The sequence below is a fragment of the Sebastes fasciatus genome, chromosome 1 (genome assembly GCF_043250625.1).
Source record: "Sebastes fasciatus isolate fSebFas1 chromosome 1, fSebFas1.pri, whole genome shotgun sequence".
Taxonomy (NCBI): Eukaryota; Metazoa; Chordata; class Actinopteri; order Perciformes; family Sebastidae; genus Sebastes; species Sebastes fasciatus.
Genome location: NC_133795.1, coordinates 15,385,811 through 15,402,685, shown reverse-complemented (window position 1 = coordinate 15,402,685; position 16,875 = coordinate 15,385,811). Strand labels below are relative to the sequence as shown.

The 16,875-nt window shown below is 39.4% G+C and overlaps 2 protein-coding genes across 2 annotated transcripts; both read left to right on the top strand.

Moving 5' to 3' along the window:
- LOC141765871 (insulin-like growth factor-binding protein 6) lies at nt 1–2,944 on the top strand. The gene is made up of 4 exons (XM_074632137.1): nt 1–607; nt 1,623–1,651; nt 1,750–1,869; nt 1,961–2,944. Exons 1-4 carry the CDS (start codon nt 307–309, stop codon nt 2,063–2,065), a joined length of 555 nt encoding a protein of 184 aa, XP_074488238.1. The 5' UTR covers nt 1–306; the 3' UTR covers nt 2,066–2,944.
- A 1,713-nt stretch (nt 2,945–4,657) lies between these two features.
- Nucleotides 4,658–15,265, top strand: LOC141777199 (phosphatidylinositol 5-phosphate 4-kinase type-2 gamma-like). The gene is made up of 10 exons (XM_074651251.1): nt 4,658–4,812; nt 4,901–4,998; nt 6,899–6,995; nt 7,528–7,677; nt 9,812–9,958; nt 10,251–10,289; nt 13,060–13,173; nt 13,251–13,500; nt 13,647–13,750; nt 13,888–15,265. Exons 1-10 carry the CDS (start codon nt 4,663–4,665, stop codon nt 13,966–13,968), a joined length of 1,230 nt encoding a protein of 409 aa, XP_074507352.1. The 5' UTR covers nt 4,658–4,662; the 3' UTR covers nt 13,969–15,265.
- The last annotated feature ends 1,610 nt before the right edge of the window (nt 15,266–16,875 follow it).

The window sequence follows — 16,875 nt, the reverse complement described above, 5'->3', positions numbered from 1 at the left end:
CGTGTGTCAGAGACAAGGGGGAACGGGGTGTGCTCAGCTGGGTGGAAATGAGAGGGAAAACTAACATTCTCCATCACGTACCCTCCCATACCTTTCCCCACCGGTTTCAACTCCTTAAAAGCTGCTGCCAGTGGTGTCTGACAGCCTCATTATCACTTTGTCTCAGCTCGAGGGATTTACTCTCCACCTTTTGGCACACAGGCAAACTGCAGTCAGTGGGACTAAACTAGGAATCAGAAATCCTCAATCAACAAGTCCGTTGTAGGAGACTGGACTTTTTTATTAGTGGACAGCTTTCAGTGTGAGATGCTTCTGTGTTTAACCCTCCTGGTGCTGCTCCACCTGCAGCCGGCTCTGTCCAGCCCGCTGACCACACCGTCCAGAGGATGTCCCACCTGTAATTCCACACAGAGTCAGCCGGCTGTAGATGTAAACGCCACCGCTCCGGGCATTGGAGAACCATGTGGGGTCTACACTCTGAGCTGCGCCAACGGTCTACGTTGTGCACCTTCAGAGGATGAGCCGAGTCCCCTCCGGGCCCTCCTGGAAGGCAGGGGGGTCTGCAATAACGCCAGCGTCAGCCCGACTGAAATCGTCCAAACTGTAGGTAAGAGGAAATTCAGACTTAGGTAAGGTTCATTGTGTATGAACTTTTTAACACTTTTTTATTAACACAATTTATATCAGTTTTTGGCAAGGTGACATCCCCACATTTCAGATTTAATCAGCAAATGAGCGTTCAATCAATCCTGCAATAATGTTATTATGAGTTTGGCATAGTCAAGACGAAACTTGAACAGAGAAACACACCTCTTTTTCCACGGCCCCACTGCTCAGTTTGGACGAGCTGATACACAAAAACAGGAAATGGAGTGAAACATCGCAACATGAAAAAATGTTTTTATGGCTCAGTGGCTGCAGGATAACCACTGATTTTATCTTCAAGATATGTTTTATTACATCTATTAGTATTATTAGTGCTAATTAAGAGTGAAGTGCATTACAGTTTTTGAGGCGTTCATAAAAAAGAATAATTGGAGCTGTCCTCACGATAAAATGAAATTAATGTTTGATTTAAACCGGTATTCACAAAGTAACAAGTGATGAATGCTAAATGTTTTTGCAGTGATGTAATGCAATTAAGTACATCTACTCAAGTACTGTACCTGAGTACAAAGTTGAGGTAATTGTACTTGAGTATTTCCATTTTCTGCTACTTTATACTTCTCAGAGGGAAATATTTAGTTACTTTACAGATGTATATTTTGTATTAATAATCTAATTACCTAATAAATGATTATATATTGTAGATTAAGCTGCAGCACTGACGTATTTAAAATTTGCAACACCATAAGCAGCTGCAATATTAATGTGATGTATACAGTAATGCATCAATATTTATAATATAATAATATAATATGTAGTATTCTGACATTCTGACACTTTTACTTTTGAGTATATTTTGATTTTAATACTTTTGTACTTTTACTCAAGTAAGATTTTGAATGCAGGACTTTTACTTGTAACAGAGTATTTCTACACTGCCGTATTACTACTTTTACTTAAGTAAAGGTACTGAGTACTGGGTACATAACTGTGTTTGTGTTTTTGTCTGATCCTAGACCCGGCAACTACTGAGGATCCAGATGAGGTAAATAAAAGTCATCTTTATTGAATGACCTTAAGAATTCAGAGAAACAGTCCATGAATCATCAATCACATCATGTCTCTGCTGAACTCTCTCTGCAGGCTCCATGTCGTAAACTGCTAACTACACTCATCGAAGGTCTTGATGCACATTTATTTAAGTCACATCAGGATATCTACATGCCCAACTGTGACAAGCGTGGCTTCTTCAGAAAGAAGCAGGTGAGTTAGAAGATGAATTATAGAAAAACTACATGACTTTCCTATAGACGTGTGATCAAAAACTATCTGTGTGTTTGTTCTGTTTGTGCAGTGCTGGTCGTCTCGAGGTAAGCGGCGTGGCAAGTGCTGGTGTGTGGATCAGAACGGCATGCCAGTCTCCTCAAACACTAAGCAGAAGGGCGGCCTGAGTTGTTGAAACGGACTGAAGCAGAGGAGGCTGAAGCTTCATACGAGATTAAAGATGAAGGAACGTCAATACAGAGTCTAAAGGAGCTCAACATAGTCTCACATTTCATTCTCCAGTAGCCACAAGCAGCTCTCCCCCAATGAAAAGCTGTTCCCACAATCAGGTGTACCGTTGTCTCCTTGCGCCCTCTACTGAACATATCAGGACTGTATTGATTAGACTTTCATATCGACTTATATGAGATGTACACTATATCAAATATATTGTAACAAGTGTCACGTTGTACATAAGTTGCAGAAACTGCACCCACAGTTTGAGCTACACATATTCAAGTTCATCTTCATGTTTCAACATTTTAACTCCACTAATATTTCAAGCCATCATCCAAGATCAGGAGCAATATGGATTATTGTATCATATTTATACGTATATTTTCTGTATTTTTTTTTTTTACTTTGAAACCACTATAATTGCTGTACATAATCTCGAGATGTAATCCTATTTATGTTACTTTGAATATTCTATTTATGTTATCATTGCTCGTCATTTGAATAATTTATCAGTGGTTGCCCATTAGAGCAGACACCTGAGGTATTATTTTAAAAACCTGAACTTCTAATGCAGAATCAGATGGGGGCATTATTAATATTATTATTATTATTAATATTATTATTATTATTATTATTATTATTATTATTATTTGTGGCATTCATGAAGAAAACGTGCCTCTTGAACAATAAGAGGAGGCGTGTTTAAGAAAGTTTAAAACTGACGCTGACAGGCAATATTGCAAACACAAGAGACTTTATGGATGCTTTGTGTATTTTGTGCATTAAAAAAAACAAAAACATTTGTTACCTTTTTCTAATAAAAATGACTGTTAAAGAAGTGAATCCATCTAGTCCTTAAAACCAACATCAAGAAGAAGAAGAACAGAGAGGAGATTAAAGTTGTTTTGAGATCAAACTCAATAAACTCAAGTATCAATATTGGTATAAATTATTGGATAAAAAGTTGTGCCTTTCATTTTGGCTGCAATAAAACCATTATGACAGTTTATTATCTGCTTACTTATAGTTGCAGAAAGCACCAAGATGTTTGTAATAATTAATGCAACATTTAGACAGTGATTCCACTGAGTGACACTCAACAGTCTTGCAACAGTCCATTAAAGTCTAGTAATAAATATTGCCTTATTTAAAATATTTAGTTTTTGTTGAAACCATAGTTTTAGGCTATTGAACGTTATTATACTTAGAGGTGTTTGTAATATTTTGTCCACTGCATTTAGATATATGAAGATAATATTTACACCTTATAACAGTAGTTCCAAACCACATTGTCGGGACTCTCACACGACCCAAAGATGAATCTGAGGGGTGATTTAGATGACGGTCGGCCGATTGGCTTTTTTCTAGTGAAATGCTGGATACTTTCACCTCTTAAACCTGCAGTAGGCAGAATATTTTTGGCATCATTGGGCAAAAATTTCATAATAACCTTTAAGTATATTGTAATTCAAGTGTTCTGAGAGAAAACTAGACTTCTGCACCTCCTCATGGCTCTGTTTTCAAGCTTTAGAAAATCTAGCTCGTGACGGGAGACTTTGGCCAATCACAGGTCATTTCAGAGAGAGAGCGTTCCTATTGGCTGTTCATCATTCAACGGGAGGCAGCTGTCAATTACTCACCGGTGGGCGATGCTTGGTATTTCCTCAACTGATCTCAACATGGCTGCTGGGTCACAAACTTTCTCATACACTACAAGATGTTTCTCATATTTACTCCAGTTCTACCCATTGCTGCTTTAAGTAGCCTAAAAGTAGAAATATAACAGCCCAGAAATAGCCTGTACTCTGTTAGATTAAAACAATTACTGATGTAAAAGTACATGTAATTTTGCAGAACATCCCATTTCAGAATAATGGAATAATACTCAAGTAAAGTACAAGTACATCAAATGTGTACTTAAGTAGAGAACTTGAGAGAAGTAGGCCTACATGTAGTAGGCTACTTTCCAGAGTATGTAGTGCACATTGTTTCATCATTAAACATTTTTAAATCTAAAATGAAGGCTTTAGAAGCAGACTCTATGGCATGCCAATGTTTTAAGCCCCCTTGCTGTACAGCTGACTCCCAGAAAAGTTCCTTTTTGTCCCCCCATTTGTCTATAGATAGTTCTCTTTTAATGCACAAATAGATGCTTTTAGTGTTTGTGAATTGTATTTTATCTCTATTTGTGTCAATGTGTCTGCAACTTTGTGTTGTTGCTGCTGACAATCTTGGCCATCAGGGCACCCTTGGATAAGAGGTTCTTAATCTCAATGGGACTAACCTGGTTAAATAAAGGTTAAATAAAAAAAATAATAATAATTAAAAAAAAATTACTGACTGTATAATGCTGATTTAATCCCGGGGTTGCCTGGTGTTTGATTTCATTGTTGTTGCACACTGCCTCTGGACCAGCAGGTTGCTGCTGCTGCTGCAGAGACTCCTACAAGGCGGACTGACTTCAGCCTACTTTACATACACACAGCAGACAGGCTAACCTACAGATGACAAGTGAAACCCGGCTCACACACTGAGATACACGTTTGAAAAAGTGCGATGTCTTCTCCCGGAGCCTCCTCCAACCCTCTGAGCTCTCTGGCACCCCAAAGGAAAAGCAAGAAGAAGCACTTTGTGCAGCAGAAAGTGGAGGTCTTCAGAGCCAGTGACCCAGTGTTGAGCGTGCTGATGTGGGGAGTCAATCACTCGGTAGGTTACTGACAACATTCATATGAGTTTATATACATCTGTGTGTGTGAATAACTGCTCATCCATCCACTGATGTGATCATGCGCAGATTAATGACATGAGCCAGGTGCCTGTACCTGTCATGCTGCTTCCAGACGACTTCAAAGCCTCCACCAAGATCAAAGTGTGCAACCACCTCTTCAACAAGTACTGTGTTGCTCCTCTCTCAATAGCAGCCTGCATCCTGCTCTCCCTCTCTCTGATTTGCACACATTATTGTGGCTCAATGTGATTTATTTGCCTGTTTTGCTTATCAGAAATGGCAGCCCCCCCTCTATAGAGAACAACAATGCTTTTTTTTTTACACTAACAATAACTTTAACTAGCCAAAAAGATGAAAGAAATAATAATTTTGCTTGTCTGGACACATGGTGTATGTGCATTATTGTTAAAGGTGATGTAAAAGAATGAAACTGTTCACTGGGGTTGGAAATACATTTGCGTTTAGAGGTTGTGTAACACTAGAGCATTCATAAGTTTCATACAAACAAGACAGAAAATATAGCTAAATTGATGAATTCATCAGAAAGTGTCACATAAGTATTACTTTTAAAATAACAACTATTTTTGAGAGCTCGGCACTCAGTCTGCCTCGAGGTTCAGTCTCTATACGCGTGGAGTCTAAAAAACTTGAGTGGCTTTCAATAATCCTTTAATCCAGCCAGGAATCCAGGTCGTGTAAAGACTTATAAACAGAGGTGGAAGAACAATAAAGTATGTTTTCTCAATTTAAAAAGTGCTCTTATACCTTTTCATGTTGCTTGATGTGGAAAATACTGACCTGAAACAGCAGGACACAAACGAGAATTAAATAGTTTAAACATATCCAATAATTTTCAATTTGCACAATTATTAAAAAAACAGCAGATTTGACACCAACCATGTCATTATACACACATGGAATTCACGTTATAGTGGCATTATAGAATAAACATATATATATGGTGTTAAATTAAAGCAGCAGTGTGTAGAAAAAAAGAGCAAATATGATTACAAAAAGTTATTTTTATAAAACGGTGACTATATACTGACAGTAGTGCATGAGACAGATAATCTCAAAACAATCAGGTGCCTCTGTGTCCTCCGTTGCTCCTAATGGTATCTGCAAGATTTCACAGACTGGAGGAAAACAACCAGTCAGAGCCGAGATGGAGCCTTGCCGTCTCTGAGCAGCTGTCAATCACTCACAAACTCTGATCAAACGGTCAAACTAGGCAGCGCTGATCAAATATGAATCAATATTCTGTTACTGTGATGTCTATTTCTCATCTCAAATGTTTTCAGAAACATCTTGTAGAGTACTGTTTAGCTGTAAAATGAGAAAGTTTGTGACCCGGCAGCCATGTTGAGATCAGTTCAGGAAATATCAAGCACCGCCCACCAGCCGGAGCAAACTTTCTCATTTCACAGCTAAACAGTACACTACAAGATGTTTCTGTAAACATTTGAGGTGAGAAATAGTCATTACAGTAACAGAATATTGATTCATATTTGATCAGCGCTGCCTAGTTTGACCGTTTGATCGGAGTTCGCGAGTGATTGACAGCTGCCTCCGTTGAATGAACAGCCAATAGGAACGCTCTCTCTCTCTGAAATGACCTGTGATTGGCCAAAGTCTCCCGTCACGGGCTAGATTTTTTAAAGCCTGAAAACAGAGCCATGAGGAGGTGCAGAAGTCTAGTTTTCTCTCAGGACACTTGAATTACAATATGCTGAAAGGTTATTATGGAATTTTTGCCCAATGATGCCCAAAACATTACATTTAATAAACACAATTTGTAATTGGTTACTAACTGTGCTGCAAACAGCTCCCTAAAACAGCAGCCATTTAGCCATGTTATCCTTTCGATCACATGATTTGAACATGAAATAATACTTTTGTGCTGTAAGAAAAAGATATAGGGATATGCATTTTTTAAATATTAATTTAATGAAGCATTGGTAGCTCCTGTGTAGCTCAACTCCAGTTGCTGATTAGATGTGTGAGGGAAGTTGCAGCACAGTATGTCAAGGTATATTGTTCTTATTTTATGTGTTTGTTCCTCAGAGAGAATCTTCCAGGACAGTTCAAATTCAAAGACTACTGTCCGCAGGTGTTCAGAAACCTACGAGAGCGTTTCGGAATCGAGGACCAAGATTACCAGGTAGAAATCAACATTTGATTGTCCTACTATAACAAGCTGAAAAACAGAGAAACAGACTTTAACAAACACAAAGCGTTCAATGTTTTTCAGTGTTTTTTCTCTCTTTCTTTTCATAAAAACCAGACATTTTTCTGCATGTATTGAGGCGCTCCCTTCTAAATTTGCATTTCTTTGTGTGATATTTGCATGTGCCAGGTGGCAGGCAGAGTCATCATCTGCTCTGCTCAGCACACATTTGCTTAGCACACAATTACTGTGTGAGGAATACTGTATGAAGTTTTATTTCTGCACATCTACAAGAGTGATGCAGCAAATGTCAGCGCAAAATGCTTTTTATGTTCTAGCGTGACAAGACTAACACAACTATGCCTTATATTTCAAAATGTCCCGTCTGTTTGCATTGATGTGTTTCAGTGAAAACAGCTTTAAAACAGGACACCAGAGTAATGGATGTGAAAGGTTCAGATGTGTTGCACAGCTGATGTCACATGTGTCCACTGCTCACTGATGCCGTCCTTTCTCTCACCAAAAGGTGTCTCTGGCCCGCAGTCCTCCAGTAAAAGACGAGGAGGGGCAGCTTGCGGAGCTGCTGCTGACATCATACGACCGCACTTTGATAGTAAAAGAAATCTCCAGTGAGGAGGTGGAGGAAATGCACAACATCCTCTCTGAGTATCACCAGGTAGGACTAACACAGGGTGGGAAACTCATTTGTGGTAGCAGGTTTAAATGTCCTTTCACAGTGAGCAAAACATCATCTTAAATAATCAGTTTTCTTGTTTGTGATTAACTCCAGTTAGTCAAAATCTGAGGATACATTTCATTAATCACATATTTTCCACTCGTTTTGTCCTGCCTCTTTTGTATACCAGGAGAAAATGTGCTCTTTCTGTGATAACCCTGGTTGCCATGGCAAAGGCTTTACAACATCAAAGCTAAAGGACGAATGTTTGAATTTCAAACAGAGAGTTTTTCTTCCACACGTAATGATGCACGACCAGAGCTCTTGTTTTCACATCTCAATTTGACTTTATAAAGATATTGAATATAAAGCAAAGACACTGTCATGACTGTTTCTGTTGACATTTATAAAGAGCAGCCTGATGCCCTCTCTAAAGACATTTAACTAAACAGAGAATAATATATGACTTTACATGTTGGCAGAATAAACACAATATTGGAGTTTGTTTTTGTAGCCTACTGGGGTGTAGTGAAGTATATTTGCATTTGTGTTTATTCAAACAGACCTTTTTTTCACAGCACACATTTTGACTTGTCATATTAGAAACACACATATTACTACTAAAATTAATAATGGCTCAGATGATCTATTCAAGAGTCCCAGTGGGTGGCCATGACAGTGTGACAGTGAGCCAGCATGAACAATACCAGGATCCTCAAACTGAGGAAGCTAAATAGAATTAAGCCATCGTTCATTTAATTATTTACTGTGCTTTTCCTACTGTGACATGTTGAAATGTCTTCAGTGAAAAAGGCCTGTGGCCAAGTAAAACTGTTTGAAGACAAACCCTATCCCATAAGAACCTTTATTTGACAAAAAAAGGATCATAATTTTAGGGCTGACCTGGATGCTTCAAAGCTTCGACTGTTGCCATGGTATTCGACCGCAAAATAATGTATAAATCTCAAAATAGCCCATGAAATAAGGAATAATCCCACAACATTATTCATTATTCATATTCAACATTAATTAACATTAGTTATGCTCAGACGGATATCGCTGTTTGTTGTGTGTAGAGGTGCGTGTGTGTACAGTAGTGCGGCAGCGGCACTGAAACGGTGGAGATGGAGACGGACAGACAGAGGAACATGTCAGCCTGCCGCGCTGCGCCGCGAAGCAAAGCTTCGAACACCTTCGAATATTTCCCACCGAAGTTTCGAAGCCCAAAAAATAGTATTCGGGACAGCCCTACATAATCTAAGGTCTGCTAATTAGTTTTTTCCAGAGCCTTGAACTGCATCTCATGATCTTCATCATGATATTTGCTCAGAGTAGGCAAATCCCTGATGAAGGCCGTGAAATGTGGTCGAAAGCTCCAGAAAAATATAGTAAGCGGGCATTAAAGGTGCTCTGTGTGGTTTTCTTGTAAACAAAACTTGTAAAAGTTATGTTTAAATTCAGTTTTTCTCACCAAAACACGCTGTTTATCCTTGAGGTCTTGCTGTGTTCACACTACGAGTAACACAGCAGACTACAAGTCATTTTAAATGAAAGCTGGTAGCATGAAGCTATAACTGCTGCCTGACACTGACGCTCTACAAATCAATGTTTTTTGTTTCACCCTGTTCCATTCCATCTAAAAAAAGAAAAGAAAATGCAGTTAGACAGTTCCCAGTGTTATTTAATGCCATGATTATGCCAACAAGTGCTTGAGCAACACTTCAACGGCAACTTGCCAACAGTGTAGCTGGCCACACTTGGCTGTTTTGTTACTTTTGTCACTTGTAGTGTGAACAGAGCATTACAAATGGGTTTAATGCGTTTTTATCCAAATAAAACCCTTGAAAAGCAGATTAAATCCAGCATTACTTACAGCCATGTTAAATTGCTTAGCCTTCTTCTTCTCTGACTTTTCTGGTGCATTGTTGTGTTTCTTGGTGCGTTACTGCCACCTGTAGATGGTGTAAAATCACTCGCATGCTTGCACAAGAATTTAACAAAACGTGCACACACTTCCTCCAAACATTCCTCCATTGTGCTACATTTTCATTCATGCACTGCGTCATACCACTGGGGTTGATGTGTCCGTTATTTTCCCATCATTCATTGTCTATTCTCTGCTGTTCCCTTCTAGCATATCGTCACCTGCCACGGCAGCACGCTGCTCCCTCAGTTCCTGGCCATGTACAGGATCACCGTAGAGAGCGAGGACACCTACCTGTTAGTTATGAGGAACATGTTCAGCCACAGACTGCACGTACACAGGAAGTATGACCTCAAGGTAAGTCCTGCAGGAGGCGTGTAGCTAGATGAGGATCCAGAGACTGAATCAGTGCGGACGACTTGTTGTTAATGGGACACCGGCAGTCTGGTGTGTCCAAGTATCTGTAGTGTTTTCAGCTCATTTTTGCCACCAGGCTGTTGAATTCATGGACATTCATGTCTCATGTATGAAGACATTGACTCTCAGGGGCTTGTGATTGTAGCAGTTGTTTTGTAAAGTAAATGTGTGAATATGGTTTCTACCTATTAGTGACCTATTAGTGACTGTGTGGGCTCTTTTCTTTCCTCAGGGGTCTCGGGTGTCTCGTGTAGCAAGTTTTAAAGAGAAGGTGAGGTCAAATGAAGGTAAAGGTTGTATGAAAAGCTCCAGTTAAACTGTACTTTCTGTCGTCCTACAACTGTGTGGATTATTGGCAATTTACTGAAGGGATGCAGTCAGATTTGTCTTCACTAGCAAGCAAGCATGAGTGTTGTCTTCGAGAGTTTAAGAGACAGTCTGCTGCAAAGAGGAAAAAAGTAATTTACTATTCACTCATCAACAGGTCAGATATTTTATAAAAACAGTGGTGGAAGAAGTGTTCAGAGACTTTACCTAATTAAAAGTAGAAATACAATAGTCTACAAATACTCAAGTAAAAAGTCCTAAATTCAAAATGTTACTTGAGTAAAAGTATTATCAGCAAAACATACTTAAAGCATCAAAAGTACTCATTATGCAGAACGGCTCCTTTCGCAAGGTTTTGTTATTATAGAATATTATTCTGTTTTTTATCACTAACAAATACATGTAAGAGTATTTTAATGTTGTAGTTTGTCAATGTGGAGCCAATTCTAGATGCTTTGGATATTAAGAGGTAGAATAATAGCCTAGTATAGTACTGTATCATATCATATAAGCATATAATATATTTTTTTATGTAAAAATTAACAAGTAACTATAACTGTCAAATAAATGTAGCGGAATAAAAAGTACAATATTACCTCTGAGATGTAGTTGAGTAGAAGTATAAAATAGCATAAAATGGGAACACCAAAGTAAAGTGCAAGCATCTCAAATTTGTACTTAAGTACAGTACTTGAGTACTTGTACTTAGTTAAAGTCCACCACTGCATAAAACAATTGAAAAGAATGTAAAAGACAAACGTTTGACAGAGCCGCTGTATATGGCTTGAATTGTTAAAGGGAAAAAAACTAAAATATTCAGTATTTCTTACACCACTAAGATTATTTTCTGGTTTGAAATGTTTAAAGGGGTTCTCCCGGGATGTAGTACTGCACTCCCATAAAAATGCTGAATCCTACATTTCCCATAATGTAGCTCCTCCTCAGACATTGTCAACTGTTTCCCCAGGTATTTCTCTAAACTGACGTTCTCTTGAGAAATTGGTGGTATGCCCCTTTAGCAATCCCAATTTTCTAACAAAAATTTGTATTGTTAAGACTTTTGTTGCATGCTTAACGAGGACAACTTAACACTCTTGAATTGCTGCAGCTGTGCCACCAGCCTGTCTGCAGGTGTGGGCGTATACTATATATAATATATTATATTATATTCATGCTGTTTTCCCCAGTTTGACATGCTGTATCTCCAACAACAACCCAGACACATTTACTGTTTGAAATGTGACGGAGGGCAGAGCGTGAAATCACATTTCCTATATTGTATCTAATTATAGTCTAATATGATTAGATTTTTAGAAATGTTTTCACAGAAAAATCACTGAGAAATAGACTTTAAATAAAGCCAGAAGCCCTCTGTTTGGCCTGACCTCGATAACAAAACACAGAAAAAGAGCTGATTGAATGGATGGAGTTTAACTAACTGCAGTGCGGTGGAAAACTTTGATCTTTCCAACTGTGTTGATCCTGAAAACAATATTTTGGGTAATATTATTTTACTTTTATGTCTCTGGAAATAGCTGATTGTGTTTTTATGAGAAAAACGCTAATGAATATTGTGATCACTAGGCTAACCTCTTCCACTCCTTGATGGCGCCGGCACCTTCGGCCGACTTTCCTTTTTTCAGAAGCTGTAACACACAAAATTTTGGCGAGGAAAAAACTGGCATGGTGTTTTTCAAAGACTTTTCAAAGTGCTTTTTTGACCTCTGACCTCAAGATATGTGAATTAAAATGGGTTCTATGGGTACCCACGAGTCTCCCCTTTACAGACATGCCCACTTTGTGTGTGTTATTTTCACGTAATCTAAAATGGTGTGTTTGAACATTTCTGAAAACTGGGGTCCCTAAACCGTCTTGGAATTACATAAATTGGGTATCACTGTAAAGCTGAGACTCTTATGGATCCAATGAGGCCAATTGTATTCACGTGTGATGATGTTAGTTCCCATAGTAGCCATTCAAAATGTCAGATCATTTTTTAAAACTTGACCTCACTGTATAAAATGACCTGTGGTGACCTCTAGGATAATCACAGCCTCATGAAACTTAACAGCCACTAACTGCAGACCTAGAGCATTCAGAGGATGGATGGCTTTCCTAGATAGATAAACAATAAGGGGGTTTCTGAGCAGTTTCCAGAACTGAAGGGCTCGTCATCTAATCGCCCTAAAATGCAATTCTTGCAGAAATCTTTTTGATACCAAATCACAGCATGGCTTTTTCTATGGTGTTTCTCAAGGTCTTGGTGTCTTAATGTGGTATTTCGGAAGGATTATTGATCATTTTTATCAATGCTCAAGTGGTAAAAAAAATTAAATTTAGCACCAAATCTGTGTAACAAATGGTATCAACCCAAAAATTGCTGCAACAACTTATGGGACATAAGTGAGCATATGAATATACTTCCATTATAATGTTCTAAACCCTTATACACTTTCGCAATTCATTTTAATTAATCAATTTATTCATGTTTATTTCTGATATATGATAAGAACATCTTGACACACAGTGCTGATCCGTATCTCATTAATTAATCATAATTAATCTTCAGGTTCCCAGCTTTCAGAGGATGTACACCACTTCTATGTGACATATACTGTTGACCTGCTATCTCCCCCTAAAGACCTCCTGTAGGGGTGGAGTGGAAAAGGCTGAAGGTACATTTACAGTTGATGATTTTCACTCTCTACTTCCAGGTGAAGGAGCTGCCCACTTATAAAGATGTAGACTTCAGGAAAAGCATGCAGAAAGTTCATGTGAGCGACGAGGAGAAGGAGAAGGTCATGGACAAGCTGAACAGAGATCTTGAGGTAAGAAAACAGCGTTGAAGAAGCATGCTGCCGTTTGTTTTCTCTGACATCATGTGTGCATTGTCGTCTTACTGCAGTTTCTGGTGCGTATGAGGATCATGGACTACAGCCTGCTGCTGGGCATCCATGATGTCGAGCGGGCCGAGAGGGAGGAGGAGGAGGAGGTGATGTCTTCTGAAGAGGAAGAGGAGGATGAAAACAGCATGGCTCCCGCTCCAGTCTCCACATCACCTGAGGGTATCGGTGGCTACATGAACTCCTTCAAACCCATGGGTCCGGGCGAGTTTGACCCTTACGTGGACGTGTACGCTATTCAGAGCGCTGTAGGTGAGTAAAGTGACAGCTGAGACATCGCTGGTGAATTAAAGTAGGTTATAGGATCCCTGAGCTGTAATACATCTCATGCTGGGATGCAGCAGGTAAGATCATACGTGCACATCGCTCACCAAATGCTGTGAATCACTCCCATGTAGGTGCATCGCAGAGGGAGGTGTATTTTATGGGCCTGATTGACGTGCTGACGCAGTACGACGCCAAGAAGAAAGCTGCTCACGCTGCCAAGGCTGTCAAACACGGGGTGAGACACCTGCGTCCTTTAAAGTGACTGGTTGGCATATGTGGTCTTTATATCTCTATCCTATAAAGTGTAAAGTGTTGCTTTCATTTCCCATTCAGTTATCTTTAAATCAACTGTGTCTGTGTGTGTTTTTGCAGGCAGGAGCAGAAAACTCAACAGTTCATCCAGAGCAGTACGCTAAACGTTTCCGGGAGTTCATCACTAAGATCTTTGCGTAGTTCGGTCCAGGCTCCCATCATCATTTAAAGAGGACCTATAATGCTTTTGTGCTTTTTCCCTTTCCTTTAGTGTGTTAAATAGTTTTTTGTGCATGTAAAAAGTCTGCAAAGTTACAAAGCCCAAAATCCACGTCAAAGGGAGTTACTCTCCCCCACAGACACACTGACCTGCCTGAAACGCCTTGCTTGATGTCCCGCCTTTTCTTCTGTAACATGGCGATGTCACCAAGTAACACATTTTGCCAAGCGGCTAGTTTGGCACGCCCTCAAACAAAGCTAGTTAGAGCGGAGCTGGAGCGGAGTCCGAAGAGTTTGGTTTGGTTGACCAATCACAACAGAGTGAGCCGATATGAGAAAAATAAAGCGTTTTTTGAATATTAAGCATGTAAACATGTTCTAGTAGAAACTCAAAATACAAGTCTGCACCTGAAAATAAGCATAATAGGTCCTCTTTAATACAAGAGGAGACTCACTATGCAATGATTATGTAATCTTAAATCAACATCAAAATGTGCTGTTAATTTCTAAATGATGTTTTTGAGCATTTACCCCAGAATTTATCGTTCTGTACTGCAAGATGGGCTTTGCATTTATTTTGAATGAAGAATTGGAATTTGCAGACAGTAGGAAAAGTCTTCTTGGCAACTCCTTGTTGTTAATGGGTTTTCTTTTGTTTTCACTTTTGGCAATACTCCACCCTCGAACACAGTGGGAGGTGGAGATGATGAGGAAAACACATTTTCTCAGCACATACAGTTTGTTGCGAGTCTCTCTTGCTGCTGCTCGGGAGAAATATGCATGTTTGGCTCTTGAATATTAATTTATGACTCCCTCTTTTCCCACCAGTGACAACACTTGACAGCACAAGAATAATGTGGGCAACTCTACAGCAGGGTCTCGATTAGGAACAATACAGTGTTCATCTCCTTGTCAGCAGCAATGTGTGATTCAAGCTGTTAAGAAAGACTGATGTCATCTTATATGAAATGTTGCCAAATGCAGATTTTAAATAAATGGCACCAACATAACAATGTGAATGAGTACCAGCTGTTAAATACTGCAGCTTCCAATAATAGGGACATATTTTAGAATGAAAATTGAATGATATGTAAATCCATTGGCAATGTTGTTTATCATTGAATGTATTATCAATTATGATATTATGATTATGTGCTATTAAATCCTATTTTCACAAAGAGTAAACAAACACGCCAGGCGGGCAATTTCATAACAGTTTCACCACTTTGTTTTCCTTATCAGTAAGAGATGCACATTTGCCATTATCTGTAGATAAATTGGTTTAAATTTAATTAAATTCAAATTTAATTAAGTAGAAATAATATGTTTGTGTTCTGAAAGCCTGAAACTGAAAAGATTTACATTCACGTCTCCAGTAGTGCGGATGAGCAGCACACGTCTCAGCTCAGTGTTCGGTATTTATAGTGCTACGGCAATACAATGCTTCAGGAAGCTACAGACGCTTGCATCATCTGAAAGGCACCATAGCACACAAATTATTAAAGTGTAAATTCATCAAAGAGCTTTTATGTCAAATGGTGTAGCTTGGATCCAGCCTCATGTTGTATCCCTTATTTTCCCTTTGAATGATATTAACAATTTAACAATAATGTGCCCACCTGAGCATCAATGGTAGTTCAGATCGGTGTAACTCTAACAAGTGAATGCGAGTTAAAGCAAATTGTGATTCGTTGCAGTGCATGTGTTCCTCTGAAATGTATTCTCAGTGGTAAAGCATTCATTTTTGTCCTTATTTAGTCCCTGTCCCCTGTCCCAGTCCTCCTGGCACACATTCCTGAATCTCTTTCTGAGATTATCAAGAGGATTTCACTTTTAATAGCTGAGTCAGACGAGGGACAAGCTTGTGAGAGTAACTCTAAAATAAGTCCAAAATGCTTTTTATTAGTTTATATTGAATGAAACAGATCCTTGTAATGTTGGCGCTGATGTATTTACCACTCATTGGTCTGTCAACTCTAACTTTACTGTGGCTCCTTTTACTGCAGCAACAGGACCTGTCAAAATGTGTACCAGTGGCTTCAACACAACTCTTTGTAGTCTTCTGGATTAATAGCAGTGGAGGTGTCTTGCATCAGCCTGAAGGGGTTTATTTTACAATAATGACCCGCTAGCTGTACATTATCCCACTTATTACACGACTACTTACTAAAGAAATCAATAATTTGACACAAAAGCGGTCCGCCAGAGTCCGACATCAGAACTGCGCCCATAGCAACAACTGTCATACATAGCAATGGTCTGCTATAAAGAAATAACTTTTGATTGACCAATCAGAATCGAGTATTCAACAAAGCCGTGTAATAAAGTGGAGTAATGGCGCCAAGTCACATTCCATCTGTGTGTTGTCCGAGTTTCTCTATTCTTTGTTTTGGTAGCCAGGTCGGCCACGCATGCGAGTCCCTCCCATGTCCCACTGGTTCTCCACTCTGCACTGTGCTCACCGCTGATAGCGTACTGTTAGCACCGTTAGCACGTCTATCACCACTAGCCACCATTTTGGCTCAGGCACCTCCATGTTTGCTTGCAGCGCCAGAGGTCAGAGCCGCTGGTAATCCCGGCCCAGACTCTAAGTGTCGTATACAGCACCTTTAACGAAAATGATTCGGATCCTCTCCAAAATGTTATGGGTTCTTCCCGTGCTACGCCCTTCCACCATGTTCCATGACAACAGGCCAGTAGTTTTTCCGTAAACCTGCCGACAAACAGACAAACAGACTGAACCAAAAACACGACCTCCTTGTTAGAGGTAACGAGGTCCATCTCTTATTAGGGACAACCTTGTTGCTGCTGATTTTTCTCTATTTTGTGTATATTTTCTTTCCTTTTGGTACTTTTGAGAGCTATAAACCAAATGCCACTGACAACATG